General features: G+C 45.0%; 1 protein-coding gene across 7 annotated transcripts in view; it reads right to left on the reverse strand.

Annotated features, from left to right (window-relative positions):
• The window catches only part of EPB41L1 (erythrocyte membrane protein band 4.1 like 1), a 214,776-nt gene that overhangs the window by 62,307 nt on the left and 127,417 nt on the right, over positions 1-25,052 (reverse strand). For all 7 annotated transcript variants that reach the window (XM_075349828.1, XM_075349831.1, XM_075349830.1 and 4 more), the window contains 2 exons: positions 24,043-24,085; positions 21,804-21,879 (listed from right to left, as the gene is read on the reverse strand). In XM_075349828.1, coding sequence (XP_075205943.1) covers positions 21,804-21,879; positions 24,043-24,085 — 119 coding nt within the window. The remainder of the gene's footprint in view (positions 1-21,803; positions 21,880-24,042; positions 24,086-25,052) is intronic.

Genomic DNA, 25,052 nt, shown 5'->3' on the forward strand with positions numbered 1-25,052 from the left:
GCATGCATGGCTTTCAATGGCACTGGGTCACTTGTGTTTATTGATGACATAACAGCAGACAAGAGTAGCCGGATGAATTCTGAAGTGTACCGGGATATACTTTCAGCCCAGATTCAGCCAAATGCCGCAAAGTTGATCGGACGGCGCTTCATAGTACAGATGGACAATGACCCCAAGCATACAGCCAAAGCTACCCAGGAGTTCATGAGTGCAAAAAAGTGGAACATTCTGCAATGGCCAAGTCAATCACCAGATCTTAACCCAATTGAGCATGCATTTCACTTGCTCAAATCCAGACTTAAAACGGAAAGACCCACAAACAAGCAAGACCTGAAGGCTGCGGCTGTAAAGGCCTGGCAAAGCATTAAGGAGGAAACCCAGCGTTTGGTGATGTCCATGGGTTCCAGATTTAAGGCAGTGATTGCCTCCAAAGGATTCGCAACAAAATATTGAAAATAAAAATATTTTGTTTGGGTTTGGTTTATTTGTCCAATTACTTTTGACCTCCTAAAATGTGGAGTGTTTGTAAAGAAATGTGTACAATTCCTACAATTTCTACCAGATATTTTTGTTCAAACCTTCAAATTAAACCTTACAATCTGCACTTGAATTCTGTTGTAGAGATTTCATTTCAAATCCAATGTGGTGGCATGCAGAGCCCAACTCGCGAAAATTGTGTCACTGTCCAAATATTTCTGGACCTAACTGTAGGAGGGGAGTGAATGTGATTGGCTCTCCCATAACATGTAACCGAAAATTAACAAGCAGCCCAGCAGAGATTAACTCTTGCTAGCCTGCCTATGAACTACAAGTCTGTGGGTTGATGCCCGAGTCTCCTTGCCCTGATCACAGACATCAGAGAAGTTAGAAGACAGAGTGCAAGATCTGTAGTTTCTACAGATCCTGATGCCACCATGACAGTCGGCAATTCTTGCAAAAATCTCCTTTTGACATCTCTAGATTGAAAAGCCCAGAAGGAGCAGAGATTTAGAGCTATGGACACCTATGCTATGGCAACAATGATTTTTAAATCTGTTTGTCATTCATTTTAGCTAATAAAATTGCAGCCAACTCCTGAGGATTTGTTCTCCCAGTAACATAGTGTGGATGTAAGGTCTGCATATGGCCATGTGCTGCTGTCTTCATTTGATTTCATGTATCAGCTCAACGTTTTGATAGTTCCTCTTCTCTGTTTACCCCAGATCCCCACTCCAGAAATCTAAATGCTTTCTCGCATGACCACGCTGTATAAATCTATATATAACAAGGCTGCCAACCGTCCAGAAATTGTGGAAGTTCATAAAAATAAGCCACTTTTTTACTATGTCCATAAAACAACATGTCTGTGATTATTTGAAGCTGGAGAAAATTGTACAGAATATTATGACTGTAATTATAACATTTTCTAGTTTACAGTGAATGTGAATGATTCCTTCACATCAAAATTATGGATTGTAAAGAACACATCACTTAAAATTTGAATGATTTATTGTAGTTTAAGGCCTAAGCCACACGGCGAGAGAAACAGTGCGAGTGGAGTGTGATAAAACATCGCATTTCCCTCGGACCAATTCTAGCCTGTGTGTCAGCACACATGAGCGATTATTTTCTCAGCCCTAATCGGACCGAGAAAACAATCGCAGCATGCTGCGACTGTAAGGCGAGACTCTTTCTCTCGCACCCATTCAAGTGAATGGGGCGAGAGAAAAATCGCACTGCACTCGCGGTACTCCGGTGTACCGCTAGTGCAGTGCGAGAATGGCAATAGCCGGCTACGCAGGAAAGAGGGAGAGAAATCCCTCCCTCCCCTCCTCCGTGCCAGCCCACCCCCTGCAGCTGAGGTCTGCTCGCACGAACGGACCTCATTTGGAAGGACACATGCATGACACTCGGCTCTGCTGTACTGCCAGCATGAGCCGAGTGTCATGCAAGTGGATCGCAGTAGTCCCCGTGTGGCCCCAGCCTTACAGTGTGTCTATAAAAAAAGTTGGCTGTCTGTGATTTATTTCTAAGCTGTCCAGAAAAAAAAGTCAAGTTGGCAACCCTGTTGTAAACCCCTGTCCCCTTCTTTGTTGTTCTCTCTACCACTGAGAAAACAGAGGTCTTACAGACTTGTAACATTTTTGGAAAGCTAGATAAAGCATGACACACAGCCCTGCTCGCCCCATTGATGGCATATGATTACAAGTGACAGGGGAAGAGTAGAGCTAGTGGCATAAATAGAGTTTGATGGGCGCCGATGTAAAATTAGGACCTTCTCTCCGCATGTTGGTCAGATGTATGGGCCCTTGTAGTGTTCTAAATGCTATAAAGACATACAAGTTGCCCTACACCCTCACTATTTAGTAAGGTCCCCCATTTTGTTCCAATATACCCCATCCTGGGTTCCTTCCAGGTAGATATGTCCTCCATCATGGTATATATATCTTCCATCCTGGTAAATGTCCCTCATTCTGGGCCCATCTTGGTAAATATATAACCCATCCTGGCATGCATGCTCCTTACCCTAGTAAATATCTCCCCCATCCTAGTATATATGCTCCCATCCTGGTATATATGTCCATATTTTAGGTACATACTGTTACAAATGTTCCCATCTTGGTATATATGTCTCCATCCTGGTATACTGTATATATATATACATACATACATACAGTTAGGTCCAGAAATATTTGGACAGTGACACAAGTTTTGTTATTTTAGCTGTTTACAAAAACATGTTCAGAAATACAATTATATATGTAATATGGGCTGAAAGTGCACACGCCCAGCTGCAATATGAGAGTTTTCACATCCAAATCGGAGAAAGGGTTTAGGAATCATAGCTCTGTAATGCATAGCCTCCTCTTTTTCAAGGGACCAAAAGTAATTGGACAAGGGACTCTAAGGGCTGCAATTAACTCTGAAGGCGTCTCCCTCGTTAACCTGTAATCAATGAAGTAGTTAAAAGGTCTGGGGTTGATTACAGGTGTGTGGTTTTGCATTTGGAAGCTGTTGCTGTGACCAGACAACATGCGGTCTAAGGAACTCTCAATTGAGGTGAAGCAGAACATCCTGAGGCTGAAAAAAAAGAAAAAAATCCATCAGAGAGATAGCAGACATGCTTGGAGTAGCAAAATCAACAGTCGGGTACATTCTGAGAAAAAAGGAATTGACTGGTGAGCTTGGGAACTCAAAAAGGCCTGGGCGTCCACGGATGACAACAGTGGTGGATGATCGCCGCATACTTTCTTTGGTGAAGAAGAACCCGTTCACAACATCAACTGAAGTCCAGAACACTCTCAGTGAAGTAGGTGTATCTGTCTCTAAGTCAACAGTAAAGAGAAGACTCCATGAAAGTAAATACAAAGGGTTCACATCTAGATGCAAACCATTCATCAATTCCAAAAATAGACAGGCCAGAGTTAAATTTGCTGAAAAACACCTCATGAAGCCAGCTCAGTTCTGGAAAAGTATTCTATGGACAGATGAGACAAAGATCAACCTGTACCAGAATGATGGGAAGAAAAAAGTTTGGAGAAGAAAGGGAACGGCACATGATCCAAGGCACACCACATCCTCTGTAAAACATGGTGGAGGCAACGTGATGGCATGGGCATGCATGGCTTTCAATGGCACTGGGTCACTTGTGTTTATTGATGACATAACAGCAGACAAGAGTAGCCGGATGAATTCTGAAGTGTACCGGGATATACTTTCAGCCCAGATTCAGCCAAATGCCGCAAAGTTGATCGGACGGCGCTTCATAGTACAGATGGACAATGACCCCAAGCATACAGCCAAAGCTACCCAGGAGTTCATGAGTGCAAAAAAGTGGAACATTCTGCAATGGCCAAGTCAATCACCAGATCTTAACCCAATTGAGCATGCATTTCACTTGCTCAAATCCAGACTTAAGACGGAAAGACCCACAAACAAGCAAGACCTGAAGGCTGCGGCTGTAAAGGCATTAAGAAGGAGGAAACCCAGCGTTTGATGATGTCCATGGGTTCCAGACTTAAGGCAGTGATTGCCTCCAAAGGATTCGCAACAAAATATTGAAAATAAAAATATTTTGTTTGGGTTTTTTTTATTTGTCCAATTACTTTTGACCTCCTAAAATGTGGAGTGTTTGTAAAGAAATGTGTACAATTCCTACAATTTCTATCAGATATTTTTGTTCAAACCTTCAAATTAAACGTTACAATCTGCACTTGAATTCTATTGTAGAGGTTTCATTTCAAATCCAATGTGGTGGCATGCAGAGCCCAACTCGGGAAAATTGTGTCACTGTTCAAATATTTCTGGACCTAACTGTATACACACACACACCCCATCCTGGTATACATGGTATACATGTCCTTACCCTGGGCACCGTACAGACCAAAAGTTTGGACACACCTTCTCATTCAAAGAGTTTTCTTTATTTTCATGACTCTGAAAATTGTAGATTCACATTGAAAGCATCAACACTATGAATTAACACATGTGGAATGAAATACTTAACAAAAAAGTATGAAACAACTGAAAATATGTCTTATATTCTAGGTTCTTCAAAGTAGCCATCATTTGCTTTGATTGCTGCTTTGCACACTCTTGGCATTGCCATGATGAGCTTCAAGAGGTAGTCACCGGAAATGGTCTTCCAACACTCTTGAAGGAGTTCCCAGAGATGCTTAGCACTTTTTGGCCCTTTTGTCTTCACTCTGCGGTCCAGCTTACACCAAACCATCTCGATTGGGTTCAGGTCTGGTGACTGTGGAGGCCAGATCATCTGGCGTAACACCCCATCACTCTCCTTCTTAGTCAAATAGCCCTTACACAGCCTGGAGGTGTTTTTAGGGTCATTGTCCTGTTGAAAAATAAATTATGGTCTAACTAAACGCCAATCGGATGGAACTGCATGCCATTGCAAGATGCTGTGGTAGCCATGGTGGTTTAGTATACCTTCAATTTTGAATAAATGAATAAATCCCCAACAGTGTCACCAGCAAAGCACCGCCACACCATCACAAATCCTCCTCCATGCTTCATGGTGGGAACCAGGCATGTAGAATCCATCCATTCACCTTTTCTGCGTCTCACAAAGACACGGTGGTTGGATCCAAAGATCTCAAATTTTGACTCATCAGACCAAAGCACAGATTTCCACTGGTCTAATGTCCATTCCTTGTGTTCTTTAGCCCAAACAAGTCTCTTCTGCTTCTTGCCTGTCCTTAGCAGTGGTTTCCTAGCAGCTATTTTACCATGAAGGCCTGCTGCACAAAGTCTCCTCTTAACAGTTGTTCTAGAGATGTGTCTGCTGCTAGAACTCTGTGTGGCATTGACCTGGTCTCTAATCTGAGCTGCTGTTAACCTGCAATTTCTGAGGCTGGTGACTCAGATAAACCTATCCTCCGCAGCAGAGGTGACTCTTGGTCTTCCTTTCCTGTGGCGGTCCTCATGTGAGCCAGTTTCTTTGTAGCGTTTGATGGTTTTTGCTACTGCACTTGGGGACACTTTCAAAGTTTTCCCAATTTTTCAGACTGACTGACCTTCATTTCTTAAAGTAATGATGACCACTCGTTTTTCTTTACTTAGCTGCTTTTTTCTTGCCATAATACAAATTCTAACAGTTTATTCAGTAGGACTATCAGCTGTGTATCCACCAGACTTCTGCACAATACAACTGATGGTCCCAACCCCATTTATAAGGCAAGAAATCCCACTTATTAAACCTGACAGGACATACCTGTGAAGTGAAAAACATTTCCGGTGACTATCTCTTGAAGCTAATCAAGAGAATGCCAAGAGTGTGCAAAGCAGTAATCAAAGCAAAAGGTGGCAACATAGAAGAACCTAGAATATAAGACATATTTTCAGTTGTTTCACACTGTTTTGTTAAGTATTTAATTCCACATGTGTTAATTCATAGTGTTGATGCCTTCAATGTGAATGTACAATTTTCGGTGTTATGAAAATAAAGAAAACTCTTTGAATGAGAAGGTGTGTCCAAACTTTTGTTCTGTACTGTATATGTCCCCATTCTGGTAAATATGTCTCCTTCCTGGTATATGTCACTATTCAGGTATACATGTCCCCATCCTTGTATATATGTACTCTTTCTGGTATATATGTCCCCATCCTAGGGCGGCACAGTGGCTCAGTGGTTAGCACTGCAGTCTTGCAGCGCTGGGGTCCTGGGTTCAATTCCCACCAAGGACACCATCTGCAAGGAGTTTGTATGTTCTCCCCGTGTTTGCGTGGGTTTCCTCCGGGTACTCCAGTTTCCTCCCACACTCCAAAAAACATACAGTTAGGGACCTTAGATTGTGAGCCCCAATGGGGACAGTGTTGCCAATGTAGGTCAAGTGATATGGAATTAATAGCGCTATATAAATGAATAAATTAATTATTATCCTAGTATATATGTCCCCATCCTAGTATACAGTGTGTCCACCCATATCCTGTCCACCGACATTAACTTGAGAATGCCGGCAGCTATAGGCATAGAAGGGGTGTCTAGGTATAGTAAAGTAGCCATGTGCTACGCAATGAAACCACCTATAGCGCTACCTGGTGAAAAACAACGGAGTTAGTATTTTTATCTCGAAAACAGAACGAGATGGAGAAAGAAAGTGAATCAGGGCATCATCAATGCAATACGAATCGACACCTTGCATACAGAAATGCTATGATATGAAACCCATGACCCCCCCCAAAACATTGAATGCTGGTCACGCATATGGCGCGCATTTAACTTTGATGCTCAAAGTGGCCACCGTCAGTTGCAATGCACATCTGGACTCTGGACAGCATACTGTATCTTGCTGCACGTTGTGCAATATGGTAGGTGACACGTTTGCATAAGCATCTGTGATACGTCGTCGTAGGTCCTGCAATGTTGGTGGAGGGATCGCATACACCTGCTGTTTAATGTAACCTCACAGAAAGAAGTCCAATGGGGTCAGGTCAGGTGAGCATGGAGGCCACTCCACGCAGCCACCATACCAAATGACTTGTAGGAAGGTCTCCATGAGGTATCGCTTCATGTCCACAGCCTTGTGAGGTTTACATGTTCTAAATCATAGCATTTCTGTATGCAAGGTGACGATTTGTATTGAATTGATGATGCCCTACAACTTTGTATTTCCCTTTTCTTCTCTGTCTCGTTCCGTTTTCGAAATAAAGATGCTAACTCCGTTGTTTTCCACCAGGTGGCGCTATAGGTGGTTTCATTGCGTAGCGCATGGCTACTTTACTATACCTAGACATCACTTCTATGCCTATAGCTGCCGCCATTCTCAAGTTAATGGCAGGGGACACACTGTATATGTCCCCATCCTGGTATATATGTCCCGATCTTAGTATATATGTCTCCATCCTGGTAAATATGTCCTCTTCCTGCTATACAGTATATATCTCGATCATGGTTTATATATGTTTCCTTCCTGGTATATATGTCCCCATTCTGGTATATATGACCCTTGGGCGCACAATCCAGTTGAAGCAGGCACTGGTGTCGGCAGGTCCCCTCACCAATGGGACCAGTCGTGAGCCCTGCGACTGCGATCATTATGCCCCTGAGTAGAGCAGAGCTGTGTGTCATTATAAACCACTCTTTCAGCCCTCATTTCATGGCAGTCATTGTTGGGGGAGAAGGAGTAAAGCAAAGGTGTGCGTCATTACAAACATGTTTGTACAATTTTTCTCTCAAAGCATGACAATGCCAACTCTGCTCTACTCTATCATCCCTAGAGATTAATCTCTACTAACACCCTCATGGTCTTAGCAATAATTTAGATTCTAAACTATACAAGTTATTATCTCCACAATGGAGATGAGAAGTTAAAAAATAAAATCTATGTATTATTCAGCTCTGCAGCTACTACTTCATGATGTTACCAGTTTAACATGCTAAAACTAGAGAAAGGACCTCTTTAAATGAACAAAATACAAGTACATGACAAGTACAGTACATTCTACTGAATATTTTCCCACTAAATTATATATCAATCTGTGTAGCTTTTTCCCTGCTTTGTAACATGCTGCCTGTAGATAAGACAGTAATTTTGATGTTACAGATTCACGTTAAGCCATAAATTGAGTTGTACTGGTTATAATTAGAGATGGGCGAATAGTGAAATATTCGGGTTCGGATTATGCATATAGATTAAAGAGTACTATTCCAGTATTTATCACAAATAACAAACATTATGCAAGTCAATGGGGAACCTGTACATTAGTCTTGAAGATTTCCCAAAAAAAAGCTTGGGTTCTTCCTTGACTTGCATTAGGTTCGTTATTTGTGACAAATACTGGTGTCCCCCAAGGTTCAGTTCTTGGACCCCTGCTGATCTCTATCTACACCTTCGACCTGGGACAGCTCATAGAGTCCCACGGCTTTCAGTATCATCTCTATGCCGATGACACACAGATCTACCTCTCTGGACCTGACATTACCTCTCTACTAACCAAAATTCCACAATGTCTGTCTGCTATTTCATCCTTCTTCTCTGCAAGACTCCTAAAGCTTAACATGGACAAAACAGAGTTTATTGTCTTTCCTCCTCCTCACTCAACTCCTCCAACAAGCCTTTCCATCAAACTTGATGGTTGCTCACTTTCCCCAGTCTCACAAGCTCGTTGCCTTGGAGTAACCCTTGACTCTGCTCTATCCTTCAAGCCACACATCCAAACCCTCTTCACCTCATGCAGACTACAACTCAAAAATATCTCCCGGATCCGTGCTTTCCTTAACCAAGAACCAGCAAAAACATTAGTGCATGCCCTCATCATCTCCTGCCTCAACTACTGCAACCTCCTGCTCTCTGGCCTCCCTTCTAACACTCTTGCACCCCTCCAATCTATCCTAAACTCTGCGGCCCGCTTAATCCACCTCTCCCCTCGCTATTCCCTAGCCTTGCCACTCTGCCAATCCCTTCACTGGCTTCCCATCGCCCAACGACTCCAGTTCAAAACATTAACCATGACATACAAAGCCATCCACAACCTGTCTCCTCCTTACATCTGTGACCTAGTCTCCCGGTACCTACCTGCACGCAACCTCAGATCCTCACAAGATCTCCTTATCTACTCCTCTATTATCTCGTCTTCCCACAATCGCATGCAAGATTTCTCCCGTGCCTCCCCCATACTCTGGAACGCTCTACCTCAGCATATCAGACTCTCCCCTACCGTGGAAAGCTTCAAGAGGAACCTCAAGACCCATCTCTTCCAACAAGCCTACAACCTACAATAACCCTCAGTCCAGTACACCACTGCGCAACCAGCTTTGTACCATCACCTATTGTACCATCACCCATTCCCTGTAGACTGTGAGCCCTCGTAGGCAGGGTCCTCTCTCCTCCTATACCAGTATGTTTTGTACTGTTAATGATTGTTGTACGTATACCCTCTTTCACTTGTAAAGCGCCGTGGAATAAATGAAGCTATAATAATAATAATAATAATAATAATAATAATAAATACTGGACTAGTACTTAGTATTCGGTATGTATACTCCGAACCCAAATATTTCACTATTCAAACATCACTAGTTGTAATATTTACGTGGCTAGCTTTACTTCTTTCCTATACATTTGTAGAGAATTCAATATGGATCAAATATCTTTTGGAATTTAGAGAGGACTTGTCACTTACTCAAAAAATGAGTTAACTACATTTCAAAAATCTCAAGCTCCTCTCATTCTGCCTTTTTTTCTGTTTTGTGCAGTGTCACATAGTTGCAGAAATATTCACATCTGTTGCTTTTGGAGCGCAGTATGTGAAATCTCTTCCAACATACTAAGTAGACTTTTCTACAGAATCTTCTCTGGAGGCGTGCGCTTTCATCAGTTTTTCTGAGACTGCCATTCACAACTTGGAAGGTGATTTAGGCTGCTTTCACACCTCCGGTTTCTGCAATGCGGCACAATCCGGCACTTTGCAGGAAAATCGCAACCGTTTTTTTTTGCTGCCGGTTGCGTTTTTTCTGCATAGACTTTAATTAGTGCCGCATTGTGCCGCAAGGCCTTGCGTTCCATTCGGTTTTCGCCGCATGCGGCAGATTTAGCTGATGCGGCGGCCGGATGGAACGTTGCCTGGCACATTTTTTCGTGCGGCAAAAAAAAACCGCATCGCGCCGCATTCGGCCGATGCGGTGCATTTTTCAATGGATGCCTATGGCGGCCGGATGCGGCAATAACCGCATCTGGCCGCCGCATGCGGTTTTTGCCACTGCGCATGCTCAGTAGCATGCCGCAAGTGGCAAAAACCGGACTGGCCGCAAAGTAAAAACTTATGCAAAGGATGCGGTGTGTTCACCGCATCCGTTGCATAGCTTGCACAGCCGGATTGAGCCGCAGAGCTCAAGCCGGATGTGTGAAAGCAGCCTTAGCAGTCCAGACGTTGCCAAGCTGTGAGCAGCAGCATCTGGGAGAGAGGGGTGAAGGAGCAAATGTGAACTGGTTAAGAAATAGCAAATGAACTGCAAGAAAAGATTTTACAGACTGCGCTCCAAAAGTGAATATTTCTTTTTGTGCAAGTGACAGGTCCTCTTTAAAAGGAATCAGTCAGCAGGTTTTTGTTACTTCATCTGAAAGCAGCATGATGTAGGCAAGCAGATTCTGAAACTAACCATATTTAAAGGGAACCAATCACCTGGATTTTCGTATATAACATAAAGCCAGTGCTATACTGGCACTATCAGGCTAATTGTCAACATACCTGTAATGGTCAGCTCGGATGTTTAGGTTTTGAAATCCAAGAAAGTAAAGGGTATAAAATCATCAGCTTTTTGAGTGACAGCAGCTGAGGATCAGATACTATCTGGGGTGGGGGTATTCATAGTTATCCCCTCCCCCTGGTAGAATTAGCAAAGTATTTAATTTAATATTTGACTTGCAGGACCTGTGGTGAGGTCATACCCATGTGATCAGAAGGGGCAGGGCCTCAGCCATCAAAGCTGATAACAGGAAGCAACATTTTTCTGTTGGCTGAGGCCCCGCCCCTTCTGGTCACATGAGTATGACCTGACACAGTTCCTGCAAGTCAAATATTACATTGATGGTATAATACTTCTGCTAATTCTAACAGGGGGAGTGGATAAGTATATGTGACGCCCTGGCACAGCCAGGTTGTCACAGAAAGAGTTAATCCTCCTTGGTAATCTGATCCCACACCGATGCAGCAAGACAAACCACATCCCCCAGGGTAGGAGAAAAGCAGAGCAGAGGGGAGGGGCTGGAGCAGAGTGTTTGGAGAGGAGACAGAAGTGGAGCCTGAAGCTGTAGCTCCCAGGCTGAAAGCAAAGCGTGCTCCGAGAGGGCCGGGACAGGCTGTAGTGAGGAAGGGGCCAGAGGTAGCCGGAGCAGGGCGGTGGCCCCTCGGTACCTGGGTGACCCGGATCACTACAGGGGAGTGGACTCCCCGTTCCCGGCTGAGGAGAAAGAGGAAGAGAGTGGAGAGAAAGGCACCTGGCTGCAGGGAAAGAACAACAAGGGCTGCTGCACCGAGTGTGGGACACTAACACCCCCGTACCGAAGGCTGCGGACACCGGCAATTCCTAGTTTACCAGTGACTCCGTGTGACTTACTTGTGAGTACACCCGTGCCCTCGGGCACCGCACTGCAGCACTGCGCCCTGCTCCCTGCTTACCCCATCACCGGGCCCCGGGACAACCAACCCCCTACCCACGGAGGGGAGAACTAACATCTAGCTGCTCCATACCATCACTCCCGGGATCCCCGTCCAGAGCAGCGGTGGTGTCCCAATCACCACAACCGTGGGTGGCGTCACGGACAATATAAATCTCCCTTACCAAATCCCTTTATACTGTGGAGCCTGGGATCACAGACCGGGTCACGCCACCGTGATACCCACAGAAGTGACCTCGCGGCCCAGATCTGAGTACCCCTGGTTCCCGGGCGACACATAAAAATACCACCCCCCAGATAGTATCTGATCCTCAGCTGCTGTCAATCAAGAAGTTGCTGATTTTCTAAACTTTACTTTCTTGGATTTCAAAATATAAACATCCGAGCTGACCATTACAGGTATGTATAGACGACTCAGCCTGATAGTGCCAGTATAGCACTGGCTTTAGGTTCTATACAAACATCCTGGTGATTGGTTCCCTTTACCTTAAGGCCCCGTCACACTAAGCAACATCGCTAGCAACATCGCTGCTAACGAACAACTTTTGTGATGTTGCTAGTGATGTTGCTGTGTGTGACATCCAGCAACAACCTGGCCCCTGCTGTGAGGTCGTTGGTTGTTGCTGAATGTCCTGGGCCATTTTTTAGTTGTTGCTGTCCTGCTGTGAAGCACAGATCGCTGTGTGTGACAGCGAGACAGCAACAACTAAATGTGCAGGCAGCAGGAGCCGGCTTCTGCAGAGGCTGGTAACCAATGTAAACATCGGGTAACCAAGAAGCCCTGTCCTTGGTTACCCGATATTTACCTTCGATACCAGCCTCCGCCGCTCTCACTGCCTGTGCTGCCGGCTCCTGCTCTGTGCACATGTAGCTAGCTGCAGGACACATCGGGTTAATTAACCTGATGTGTGCTGTAAGTAGGAGAGCAGGGAGCCAGCGCTAAGCATTGTGCGCTGCTCCCTGCTCTGTGCACATGTAGCTGCAGCACACATCAGGTAATTAACCCGATGTGTGCTGTACTAGGAGAGCAGGGAGCCAGCGCTAAGCATTGTGCGCTGCTCCCTGCTCTGTGCACATGTAGCTGCAGCACACATCAGGTAATTAACCCGATGTGTGCTGTACTAGGAGAGCAAGGAGCCAGCGCTAAGCATTGTGCGCTGCTCCCTGCTCTGTGCACATTTAGCTGCAGCATACATCAGGTAATTAACCCGATGTGTGCTGTAGCTAGGAGAGCAAGGAGCCAGCGCTCAGTGTGCGCTGCTCCCTGCTCTCTGCACGTGTAGCTCCGTGCAGTGGTAACCAAGGTAAATATCGGGTTGGTTACCGATATTTACCTTAGTTACCAAGCGCAGCATCTTCCACGCGGCGCTGGGGGCTGGTCACTGGTTGCTGGTGAGCTCACCAGCAACTCGTGTAGCCACGCTCCAGCGATCCCTGCCAGGTCAGGTTGCTGGTGGGATCGCTGGAGCGTCGCAGTGTGACATCTCACCAGCAACCTCCTAGCAACTTACCAGCGATCCCTATCGTTGTTGGGATCGCTGGTAAGTTGCTTAGTGTGACTGCACCTTTAGATTACTGGGTGCAGCCATTCTGACATTATCCAAGGATTGTGTTTACTGCTCTAGGAGAGCTGTCCCACCCGCACCAGGCTCTTAATAGAGATTGAGCTGGCCACAGTAATGATAAGGGTACAACAAACATAGCAAATAAACAAAAGATTGGTCTGTGACAAGACAGGCAGCCCTGAACTTTCTGCCTTAACCCTTACAGCATGTAGGCTTCAGCTTATATAGCAAAAACCTGCAGACAGATTTCCTTTACAGAAAATCTTGCAGCTCTCCTGACATGCCTATTTTTGTAAATACTTGCATTTCCCATTAAATAACAATTCTGGAGCATCTTTTCTCCTAACTTTGCATTGTGCTGTTCCTCTTTTATTTATGAATTACCATTCGACTTGTCTAAGGGGTGCGCCCCTACACAGTCCAACAGTTTCAGGTCTGGTTGGACAGTGTCAGTTTATAGGGACACACCCCCTACCGGGAACACCCGGTTGTCAATTTAGTCAGGCATATCAAGGAGGAATAACAAAGTAACCACACAATGTAGAGGGTTAAGAAAAAATTCTCCAGCGTTCAGTACAAGAGACATGACACATGAGCTGACAGGTCCTATAAATTATGCATATTATGATAATCACTATCTTTTCAGCAATATTTGTGCATATTGTGCATGTAAACTAAATAACTGCACTAAATGGTTTAAGACACCGATGTCATCTGATTACATGACAGGTGACCCCAGCCCATCAATCCCCCTCTTTCTCCCTCACCTCCATTATATGAGCAAAAATGGTCCTGGCGGGGTTCACTAAACCCATAAGCATAGCAACCAAAACGGTCGCTCTGTATGGATTGAAAAGCAGCCACATTGCCTGTTTCTAGGCTACATATGTTCTTGAAGGCAGATATACAGATGGAGAGATTAGGTTTCCTCCGAAAATATCTATTTGCTTTTATGTTTTCTTACCAGTTTGAGATAAAATAGCATTTTTTCCATTTGACAGGCATGGGCAGGCATTTCACGCTAATGCAGAATATAATCACATAAACTAGCACTGTGATATTCCCAGCTAGTTGCAAAGTAAATGCTAAAATGGATGTGTCAGAGCACAAAAGCAAGCGAGGGTGTGTGAGATCATTCCTGTATCCTAGCAACAGCTGTACACGCTGTCAAAATCACAATCAAAATGCAAGTTCTTATTCCACCAAATGTCATCAATAAAGTGATATTACTCCCCCATTAGAAGATGCTACATACTGTACATTATATGGATATTGGGACACATACGGTAGGTTTTCAAGCCAGAGTTGCCAACTTGACTTTTTATTTTTTTTCAGACAGCTTACCCAAAAATCATGAACAGACAACAATTGTTACAAACACACTATAAAAGCATAATAAATCATTATGATTATAAGTAATCCATGTCTACAGCTGTAATGCTCACCGCGTTGGAGATGATAAACTGCTGAGCTAAAGTGAACGCACTGGATCACAGGGGGACCAGGGGCCTACCCTCTTATGTGCCGCCCCCGTGCCAGCAGCCAACGCTGCTCGGATCCGGACCTTCATGAGTGGTGGCTCGAGGGTCTCCGGACCCCGGGGTCTCGCGGACACGACAAATAAAAGGGGGGACGTATATGTACGGGCTGGGCCGTATTAAGTTCATGACGCCACCCACGGTGTGTGGTGAGGTAGGAGACCACCGCTGCTGTGACGGGGCACCCGGGGGAGATGTTGTGCAGCAAGTTGTTAACCCCTCCGTGGGCAGGGATGGTGGCCCAGAGACCCAGGTGGTGCGTGCAGGGGATGGCGACCGCAGGGGGTGCTGGTGTACTCACAGTTAGAAACACACACAAGTCTCTGGTAAACCAAGGTGATGGTGGCCGGTGCCACAGCCGGTTGCGTTCTGGTCCCCCACCCGACTGGTGGTCTCTATCCTTTTCCTGTACTGCTTTAAGTAGAAATGACTTCCTAGTGTGAAACGTAGGAGTCCACTCCTGGCTGGATGTGGCCTAAGCAGCCGTGCCCACAGACGCTGGCCCGTGGGATCTATGGGCCTTGGTGGTGACCTCTTATCACTAATCTGTGGGCTGTTGTCTTCTATGAGGGACTTTGGGTGGGACAGAACCTCTACTCCTGGCCTCAATCGGTTAATTAACCAGCTCCAGTCGATTCTGGCTTCTGGCTTCAGGGTCCGAGTACCCCCCTTTGTGCTACGGTTTCCGGGTCGGTTTCCAGTGTCGGTACCGGCAGGCTACAACCCTGTCCCGGTCCACCTCGGTTCCACCGAGCTGTCTTCCTGTCTCCTGCTGACGGAGACCACCATCTGCCTCCTAGCCAGTGGCACCAGGGCTCCTACCCTTTTACCTGTCAGTTTACTTCAGGCCTGACACACAGGCCAGACCTCCACTTAGACTCCTCTCCAACTGAACCTCAACACCTTACTGCTGGTTTTCCCGCCCTGGGTTGTCTAAACCCCTGGGTGGGTGTGCACCAACCGCCTGGCCACGCCCACTGGTGTGTCTACCTGTCCCTAAGGGGGGTGACTAGGGTTTTATGGTTGGCTGTGTGTTTCCTAGTGAGGGAACGGTGTTATGTGGGGGCCTATTTGTGACTACCTGGTTTTGCCAGGACGTCACACATACGTGGGAGGGGCTTGACTAAGCGCCCACCGCGAGGCATACGCCAGGTGCTACTCCCAGGGCAGGGACTGGGACTGTGGCAGCTGACCCCTAGGGCAAGGACTGACACAGGAGCAGACAGGCTGGGGCAAGTGACACAGCCGGGCTGGACAGGCAGTCACTAATGTGGCTACTACCACTGGGCAGCTGAGGCCGGAGGCATGGCTGGGGCGGGCAGGCACAGTCTCTGGTGTGGCATAAGCCACCGGGGTAACAGACTGGAGGCACGACCAGGTGGGATAGGCACAGTCTGACTACGAAGGTAGCTGAGGCTTGAGGCACAGCCAGGTGGTGTAGACGCAGTCTCTGGCATAGCAAGCCACCAGGGAGCTGAGGCAGGAGGCACGGCCAGGGCAAACAGCCACAGTCTCTGGTGTGGCGTAAGCCCCCGGGGTAGCTGAGGCTGGAGGCACGGTTAGGTGGGATAGGCACAGTCTTACTATGGAGGTAGGTAAGGCTCGAGGCACAGCAAGGTGTTGTAGGCATACTCTCTGGCGTAGCAAGCCACCGGGGTAGCTGAGGCAGGAGGCACAGCCAGAGCAAACAGGCACAGTCCAGGCAGTCTCTGGTGTGGCGTAAGCCACCGAGATAGCTGAAGCTGGAGGCAAAGGCGGGGCAGACAGGCACAGACTCTGGTGTTGTTTAAGCCACCGGGGTAGCTGAGAAAAATTGTACACTGTAAGGCACAGTGGACAAAGGGACCTGAACACTACCTGGCTAGGGCACACGGACTCTAGCTAACTAACTACGTTGATCAGACAACTCCCCTAGTGGGAGCTGGCCTTATATACCCAGTGCCTCTCAGCGTTACAACAGCCAATAATTCTGATATGAAGACATCAGTAGCATTCACTGTGAAATCTTTATATGTTTCTTCAGCTTCAAATAAAATTATGGAAGCCTTAACATTTTTATGGACTGGGCAAAAAAGTGGCCTTTTTTTACGGACTACCCTGGAATTTCTGAATGGTTGGCAACCCAGATTCAGGTTCACGGGTGTATAAAATCCAGCCCTTGCTAAGCAAAATTTGTGAAACAAGGCCAAAGCGCTCACTGATACCAGCAGTCTCAGCGGTCTACAGTCATGGCCAAAAGTTTTGAGAATGACCCCAAAATTATTTTTTCACATGATCTGTTGCCTTCTGGTTTTTAATTGTGTTTGTCTGAGGTTTCCATCACATACAGAAATATAATTGCAATCATATCATGAGTACCAAAAGGTTATATTGACAGAATAAGTTAATGCAGCAAGTCAATATTTGCAGTGTTGACCCTTCTTCTTCAGGACCTCTGCAATTCTCCCTGGCATGCTCTCAATCAACTTCTGGACCAAATCCTGACTGATAGCTGTCCATTCTTGCATAAGCAATGCTTGCATTTTGCCAGAATTTGTTGGTTTTTGTTTGTCCACCCGTCTCTTGATGATTGCCCACAAGTTCTCAATGGGATTAAGATCTGGGGAGTTTCCAGGCCATGGACCCAAAATCTCTATGTTTTGTTCCATGAGCCATTTAGTGATCACCTTTGCTTTATGGCAAGGTGCTCCATCATGCTGGAAAAGGCATTGTTGGGTGCCAAACTGCTCTTGGACAGTTGGGGGAAGTTGTTCTTGGAGGACATTCTAGTACCATTCTTTATTCATGACTGTGTTTTTAGGCAAGACTGTGAGTGAGCCGATTCCCTTGGCTGAGAAGCAACCCCACACATGAATCGTTTCAGGATGCTTAACAGTTGGCATGAGACAAGACTGGTGGTAGCGCTCACCTCTTCTTCTCCTAATAAGCTGTTTTCCAGATGTCCCAAACAATCGAAAAGGGGATTCATCTGAGAAAATGACTTTACCCCAGTCCTCAGCAGTCCACTCCCTGACCTTTTGCAGAATATCAGTCGGTCCCTGATGTTTTTTCTGGAGAGAAGTGGCTTCTTTGCTGCCCTCCTTGAGACCAGGCCTTGCTCAAGTATTCTCCGCCTCACAGTGCATGCAGAAGCACTCACACCAGCCTGCTGCCATTGCTGAGCTAGCTCGGCACTGCTGGTAGTCCGATCCCGCAGCTGAAACAGTTTTAAGATACGGTCCTGGCGTTTGCTGGTCCTTCTTGGGCACCCTGGAGCCTTTTTGGCAACAATGGAAGCTCTCTCCTTGAAGTTCTTGATGATGCGATAGATTGTTGACTGAGGTGCAATCTTTGTAGCTGCGATACTCTTCCCTGTTAGGCCATTTTTGTGCAGAGCAATGATGGCTGCACGTGTTTCTTTAGAGATAACCATGGTTAACTGAAGAGAAACAATGATACCAAGCACCAGCCTCCTTTTAAAGTGTCCAGTAGTGTCATTCTTACGTAATCATGACTGATTGATCGCCAGCCCTGTCCTTATCAACACCCACACCTGTGTTAATGGAACAATCACTAAAACAATGTTAGCTGCTCCTTTTAAGGCAGGAATGCAATGATGTTGAAATGTGTTTTGGGGGTTAAAGTTCATTTTCTTAGCCAATATTGACTTTGCAAGTAATTGCTGTTAAGCTGATCACTCTTTATGACATTCTGGAGTATATGCAAATTGCCATTAGAAAAAGTGAAGCAGTAGACTTTGTAAAAATTAATATTTGTAGCATTCTCAAAACTTTTGGCCGTGACTGTACTGTAAAAGGATCCGACCACGGTTTCTGGACAGAACGTGAAATTTCTTCCCTCCTGAATGGTCCACAAATCAACTGTCTGTGATGTTACTGAAATGTGAAAGAGTTGAGGAACCACAGGAACTCAGCCATGAAGTGTCAGACCACCTAAAGTTACAGTGTGGGGCCACCGAGTGCTAAAGCACATAGGCCACAATTGATAATTTGCAAGTTTTTTAAGTTGTCTTCATTTTTGTCTTGTGGTGTTAGTTGCCATATTTGGTGTCAAATTCATCAAAATTGTGTACACAATTCATGAATTTTGAGCAAAGTCAAATGTGTTTTTTGTTCTGGTCTTGAACCTTTTTTGTGTGTGACTCCTGGCATCAAAATGTTACAGAAATTGTGACAAAATACTGATGCACTCAAAAGCACACCAAGGGGAACTGATGTGAAGCTGCGCTAAATTGTGTTTTTTTTTTAAAAAGTGTAATTGATGAATCAGGGAAAACATTGGGAATTGCTAGGACTCCACCCACTAAGATGGGGAGATTTTTGTAGGCTAAACTTTTGACCATGCACGAGTCTCCTTTAAGATGGCATTGCATAATATAGTGATATAAAAAAGAGATTTGTGTGCACTTCCTACTTCTTGATATGTGCTGTACATTTTATGTGCTTTGGCTGCCATTGACAATTTTCTGCATGGCCACTTGTTGCCTTCTTGTCTGTTTTTATCATTTTTGTGTCACTATATTTTGCTTAACCTTTGAACTAATTTTCTCCGGTTTCTTAGCTTAGACTGAGTTGGTAGTAATGGTTGCAGCTACACTGTATATCTGCCCATTATGATAAATATGGTTGTCTATTGGAGGTTTCTCTATTTATCTGAGGGAAGCATGATGTAGGAAATGAGACCCTGAATCCAATGATGTATTACTTAGATTACTGGGTGCAGCGGTTCTGACAAAATCTGAGTTTTTAGATTTAGTTATACAGCAGAGATCAGAAAGTTAGCTCTCTATGTACAATCTCTATATACAGAGAGGTACTAATAGGAGGGGGAGTGGCATCGTCAAACTAGTGTAATTCAGGCAATGATAATCCCAGATGATAAATCCTTCACTATAATTAAACAACAGCACACAGCGTAATAAATGACACATAAATGAACTCTGTGTGTCAGCCTTTATCTCCTGTTGTCTTCAGATTACATAGCTAGAACCTGTTGATAGATTCCCTTTAAGTCTTGTCTCCCACTATGGTCCCTGGCTGGATCCTCTAACTATATTGTCTCTGAAATACCAGAGCGTTCCAAAGAAAAATATTCCTAGCTGCAATTGTGCAGCCAGGTTATGATTCATGCTGCCTGGCTGCCTGTAGTTTGGGCAGTCAGTGTGAATCCCTTGACCAGTTCACTATGAGCTTCATGGCATAGTTGTCCATGGCCAAGATGCTGCATGCAAGCCTTACATCACCAAGCACAATGTCAAGCATCAGATGAAGAGATGTAAAGCCAACATCACTGGACTCTGGAGCAATGGAAAGGGTTCTCTAGAGTGGGATATCCAACTTTTCTACCTTCCATGCTAATGGACAAGTCTGGGTTCGGTGAATGCCAGAAGAACATTCTCCCTGAATGCATTGTGCCAACTGTATATTTTGATAGAGGAGAAATATTGCTATGGGGATATTTTCCAGGGGTTGGCCTAGGCCCTCCACACTTCTAGCCATGTGGGAACAGTTTGGGGAAGACCCTTTTCTGTTTCAACACGAGTATATCCCATACGCAAATTAAGGTCCATAAAGGCATGGTTGGGTAAATTTGATGTGGAAGAACATGACTTACCGCAACCTCAATCCCACACAACACCTTTGCGATGAACTAGAGTGGAGATTGTAAACCAGGTCTTCTCATCCAACATTAGTGTCTGACCTCACAAATGCTCTTCTGAATGAATGGATAAAAATTCCCACAGACACCTCCATCACCTGTGCAATACTAAGGAAATCCTAAACTCAAGCACGCTCTTGGAGGACTGGAGTTGGAGAACACTGCTGTACAGACACAACTATACAATCCAATACAAGTGATTTTGGGGTGAGGGTTTCCATCCATTAATATATATGTTTTTCTGCTCTGTTCTTTATTATTTGATTTCCAGATTGAAGCCTCCGCTTGGTATACCTCGGAATATGTAAGCAGCACTTTACCATTTTATGCTCTATAGCCTCAATGCTCCTAGACACCACAGGTGTTTAGCGTAGTCAATAAAAGCGGAATCCCTGGTGTTGCTAAGCAACCTTCTTTCTATTGGATATGCTCTTTACCAGCAAAATGGAACTCATGAATCTAAATGAGGAATTCACGAACCTGAATCATCTCTCAGATTCACTCATCTTTTATTTGTAGGTCATTGATTGGCCACCAGTTTATCTAAAAACCACAGCATAGAATGAGGTTTACAGCCTCTTGCAGCCTGTTACATCTGTTATGATCAATAATATCTTTTAATTTGGACATAGTTAAATCTTCAGTAACACTATTCTACAATATGTCAGTAAACCATTCCCTTTAAAAGCCTGCAGTCACTGGCCATTATCATCCTTGACTCTAAAAAGGACTATAAGGGTATATTAACACGTGGTGAATACAATGCTGAGTTTCTGTCCAGATTTCCGGGTGGAAAAGCCACAGCATGGATGGAGTTTCTTCATCAAGGATTTCACCTATGCATATTAATACATAAAGCAAAATCTACATTAAAATCTACATGTAAGAAAAGTCCTCAATGGAAAAAATGGATTCCATTGATAACATTAGGTTCCATTTTCTCCAAAAAGATTCCCCTAAAATGAAAAATAGCTAATCTATTCTTTCACAGTATTGTTACATCCTTAAAGATGGCAAATGTGCCTGCCTTGGTAAATGCCTCATGAAAGCAAGGAGGAGAAATCCAGCTTCACAAGCATAATCTTTATTATTGGTACATATTAAATTCTAACATTCATATCAGCTTAGAATGATAAAAAAAACACTGACGCGTTTCTGGTGCATCATGCACCTTTATTCATGGAATGACTTACTATGGCTATGGGCACCAGAAATGCGTCAGTGTTTTTTATATCATTTTAAGCTGATGTGGATGTTATTTGGAATTCTAATACGGTATGTACCAATAGTAAAAAAATGTTATGTCTGTGAATCTGGATTTCTCTTCCTTGCTTTGCGGTGTTTTGGCAGTAACACCATCTGTGTTCTGGACAGAATTGGCATTATTGGTGATCTGGACTATGTTTCTTCACTTAAATGCATCATACCTTGTGATATCTTCCGTGAGTTGAGCTGGATCAGGAGGATAAAACTTCACTGTGAAACCAAATGTCCAGGAGGAACCTGAAGACACAGGTAGAGCTGGTAAGATATGTGGGCAAACATGGCTTATGGGCAATTAATTAAGATTAGAAAGAGGTATATGGATAGAATAAACATCATTATAAGGCCGGAGTCACCCATGCACGTAACTCGCACGAATCTCTCATCGCATCACCCGGCATGGCCGCACATTCTTCTGACAGGAGCGGATCAGCTACATGTATCTCTATACAGCTGAGACGCTCCTGTCCGGAGAGTGTCAGGCCATGCCGGAGGATGCGATGCGCGACTTACTTGCAATTGTGACTCCAGCTTTATACAGGAGAAAGCAATAAGATGGAAGTGAAAGGTAAGGCCGATTTCAAACATCTGGCATTTTGCCGGATTGACGGATCCGGCACGCTCCAGTACAGTGCAATACAGTAGAATGGCATCGCGGCGAGCCCTGGTCACATCCTCCGGTCACATGACAGCATGTGACTGCAGCTTGCCGCGATGCCATTGTACTTTATTGCACTGTACTGGAGTGTGCCGGATCTGGCAATCTGGCGAAATGCCGGATGTGTGAAACCGGCCTTAGGCTGGATTCACATCACGTTTTAGCCACACATCAGTGGCTCCATTGGGGGTCCATTTGAAGCTCTGAAAAATGACTTTCAGATGTGCCCACAGATGGGGTGACTGACATTCATGAAGCAAATGGTCATTTTGTACTCTGTCTGACCTCTTTTTTGGCACTGCCTTTTTGAAACAGGGAAAAAAGCGTGGTTGACTGTACTTTTGTGCCTTCCTCAAAAAGGCAGGTAGTGCCAAAAAGGACGTCAGATACAACACAAAATGACACCCTGTCGCAGACGGAAACACCAGTTGAACCACTGACATGTGGCTAAAATATAATGTGAACCTGGCCTATTAAAGGGAACCTGTCAGGCCTATACCCTCCAACCCAGCAGAATTAACGTGTATGGCAAAATTCCCTATTTACTAATATGAATGTTTAAGAAGAAAAAAAAAAATCATTAATAAAGTGTGCGGTCACTGCGCTAATTAGGACTGTGACTAGTCGAAGGGACATTGTTTCCCCAGACTAGTTGGCCCTCTTTCCATGTTACGACACCCCTGTGGACATGGTAACATTATTTCCACAAGCCGGCATCACTGCCAGCTCCTGTAAATATGTGCTTCTCTGACACCGGAATGTGTACACCCTGCTTCTAAAGGGTGCTTTACTCGCTGCAACATCGCTAGCCGATGCTAGTGATGGCGAGCGTGATAGCACCCGCCCCTATCGTTATGCCGATATTTTGTGATCGCTGCCGCAGCAAACATTATCGCTATGGCAGCGTCACACACACTTACCTGGTCGTCGTCGTCGCTGTGACTGCCGAACAATCCCTCCCTCAAGGAGGAGGGACGTTCGGCATCACAGCGACGTCACCGCGACGTCACTATGCGGCCGGCCAATCAAAGCGGAGGGGCGGAGATGAGCGGAACGAACATCCCGCCCACCTTCTTCCTTCCTCACTGCTGGCGTGTGGCAGGTAAGGAGAGGTTCCTCGTTCCTGCGGCGTCACACGTAACAATGTGTGCTGCCGCAGGAACGAGGAAAAACTTCGCCCACGCGACAGCAGCGATATTTGAGAATGGACCCCCATGTCAACGAGGAGCGATTTTGGACGTTTTTGCAACAATCCAAAATCGCTCCTAGGAGTCACACACAACGAGATCGCTACAGCGGCCGGATGTGCGTCACAAAACCCGTGACCCCAACGAGATCGCTGTAGCGAACCCGTAGCGTGTAAAGTCCGCTTTAGGCGCACTGACGCTGCTGAAATGAGTCGCGCACATGTGCGAGATTTCCAGGAGCTGTGGTGACACTGGCTCGTGAAAATCATGTTATCACACCCACAGGGGCGTGATAACATGGAAGAAGGTCCGACTAATATGGGGAAGCAACATCCCTTCTACTAGTCACAGGCCTAATTAGAATAGGAACAGCGCACTTTATTAATTATGTTTATAAGCATTTATTTCAGTAAATGGCATTATACAGGGCTGGCCAGGCAGGGAATTTTGCCATAAACGTGAGTGCTGCTGAGTTGCAGGGCCTAGGGGACCAGACAGATTCCCTTTAAGTTGTAGAATGAGAACAAGGTAATGTCGAGCATGTGTTTTACTACTCACTTCTGATCTGTTTTTTTATTTCCTTGGAAGGATCCAGCCAATTCTGTAACACCAAAGAGTCAATGTTAGAACCAAGAAGTCACACCGCAGTCTGGTGTTACCGGTGAAACTAGGCAATCAGTGCTACAGGTATCTAGACATATACTAGTACATGGCCATACAGGCGTAATTCCGTTAATTGATTGCTACTTATAGTAGCAAAATGCTTGTAACATCTCAACATCAAAATTAATGGGGTGCTCAGTTTTAGAATACCCCTTTTTCACCAACAGTAAGCTAATCACAGTACTTAGCCCCTACCCCTGTAAAATGCAGGAATCTGGACAGCAATTGTTTAATTACCTTGTTGCACAAACACAGATCACTTAAAAAATTAAACACAGTTTCCTTTTACAGTGCCTTGAAAAAGTATTGAACTTTTCTGTGTTTATTGACATTGTACACACACACATAAATATATTTTAGGCTATGTGCGCACGCTGCGGATTTGCCGCGGATTTGCTGCAGAAAATGTGTGTAACATTGCTGCAGTCATTCCCCAGCAAATCCTATGGGTTTTAAAAAATGCTGTGCGCACACTGCGTTTTTTTATACCCGCGGATTTTCCACTGCGGAATTAATGAGCATGTCACTTCTTTTCCGCAGGTACCTGCGGTTTTTGTCATAGTTAATGGTAAAAGTCCCCAGGGACCAACTTGCGGAAAATCCGTGGCAAACTGCATGCGGATTTCTTTGCGGTTTTAGTGCGATTTTTACCGCGAGTGCGGGATTCTGTTAGAGGGTCCGGTTTTTCCTTAAGAAAATGGCACTTTCTAGTGCGCACATAGTCTTATTGAGATTTAATGTAATATACCAACGCAAAGGAGCAAAAATTTTTAAAGTATAAAGAAAATGATACTTGGTTTTATAAAATTTTTAAAAATATAAAACTGAAAATTACGACATGCATTTGTATTCAGCCCCACTAAGTCAATACTTTGTTGGACCGCTGTAATTACTGGTGCATGTCT

The sequence above is a fragment of the Anomaloglossus baeobatrachus genome, chromosome 5, assembly GCF_048569485.1.
Source record: "Anomaloglossus baeobatrachus isolate aAnoBae1 chromosome 5, aAnoBae1.hap1, whole genome shotgun sequence".
Classification (NCBI taxonomy): Eukaryota; Metazoa; Chordata; class Amphibia; order Anura; family Aromobatidae; genus Anomaloglossus; species Anomaloglossus baeobatrachus.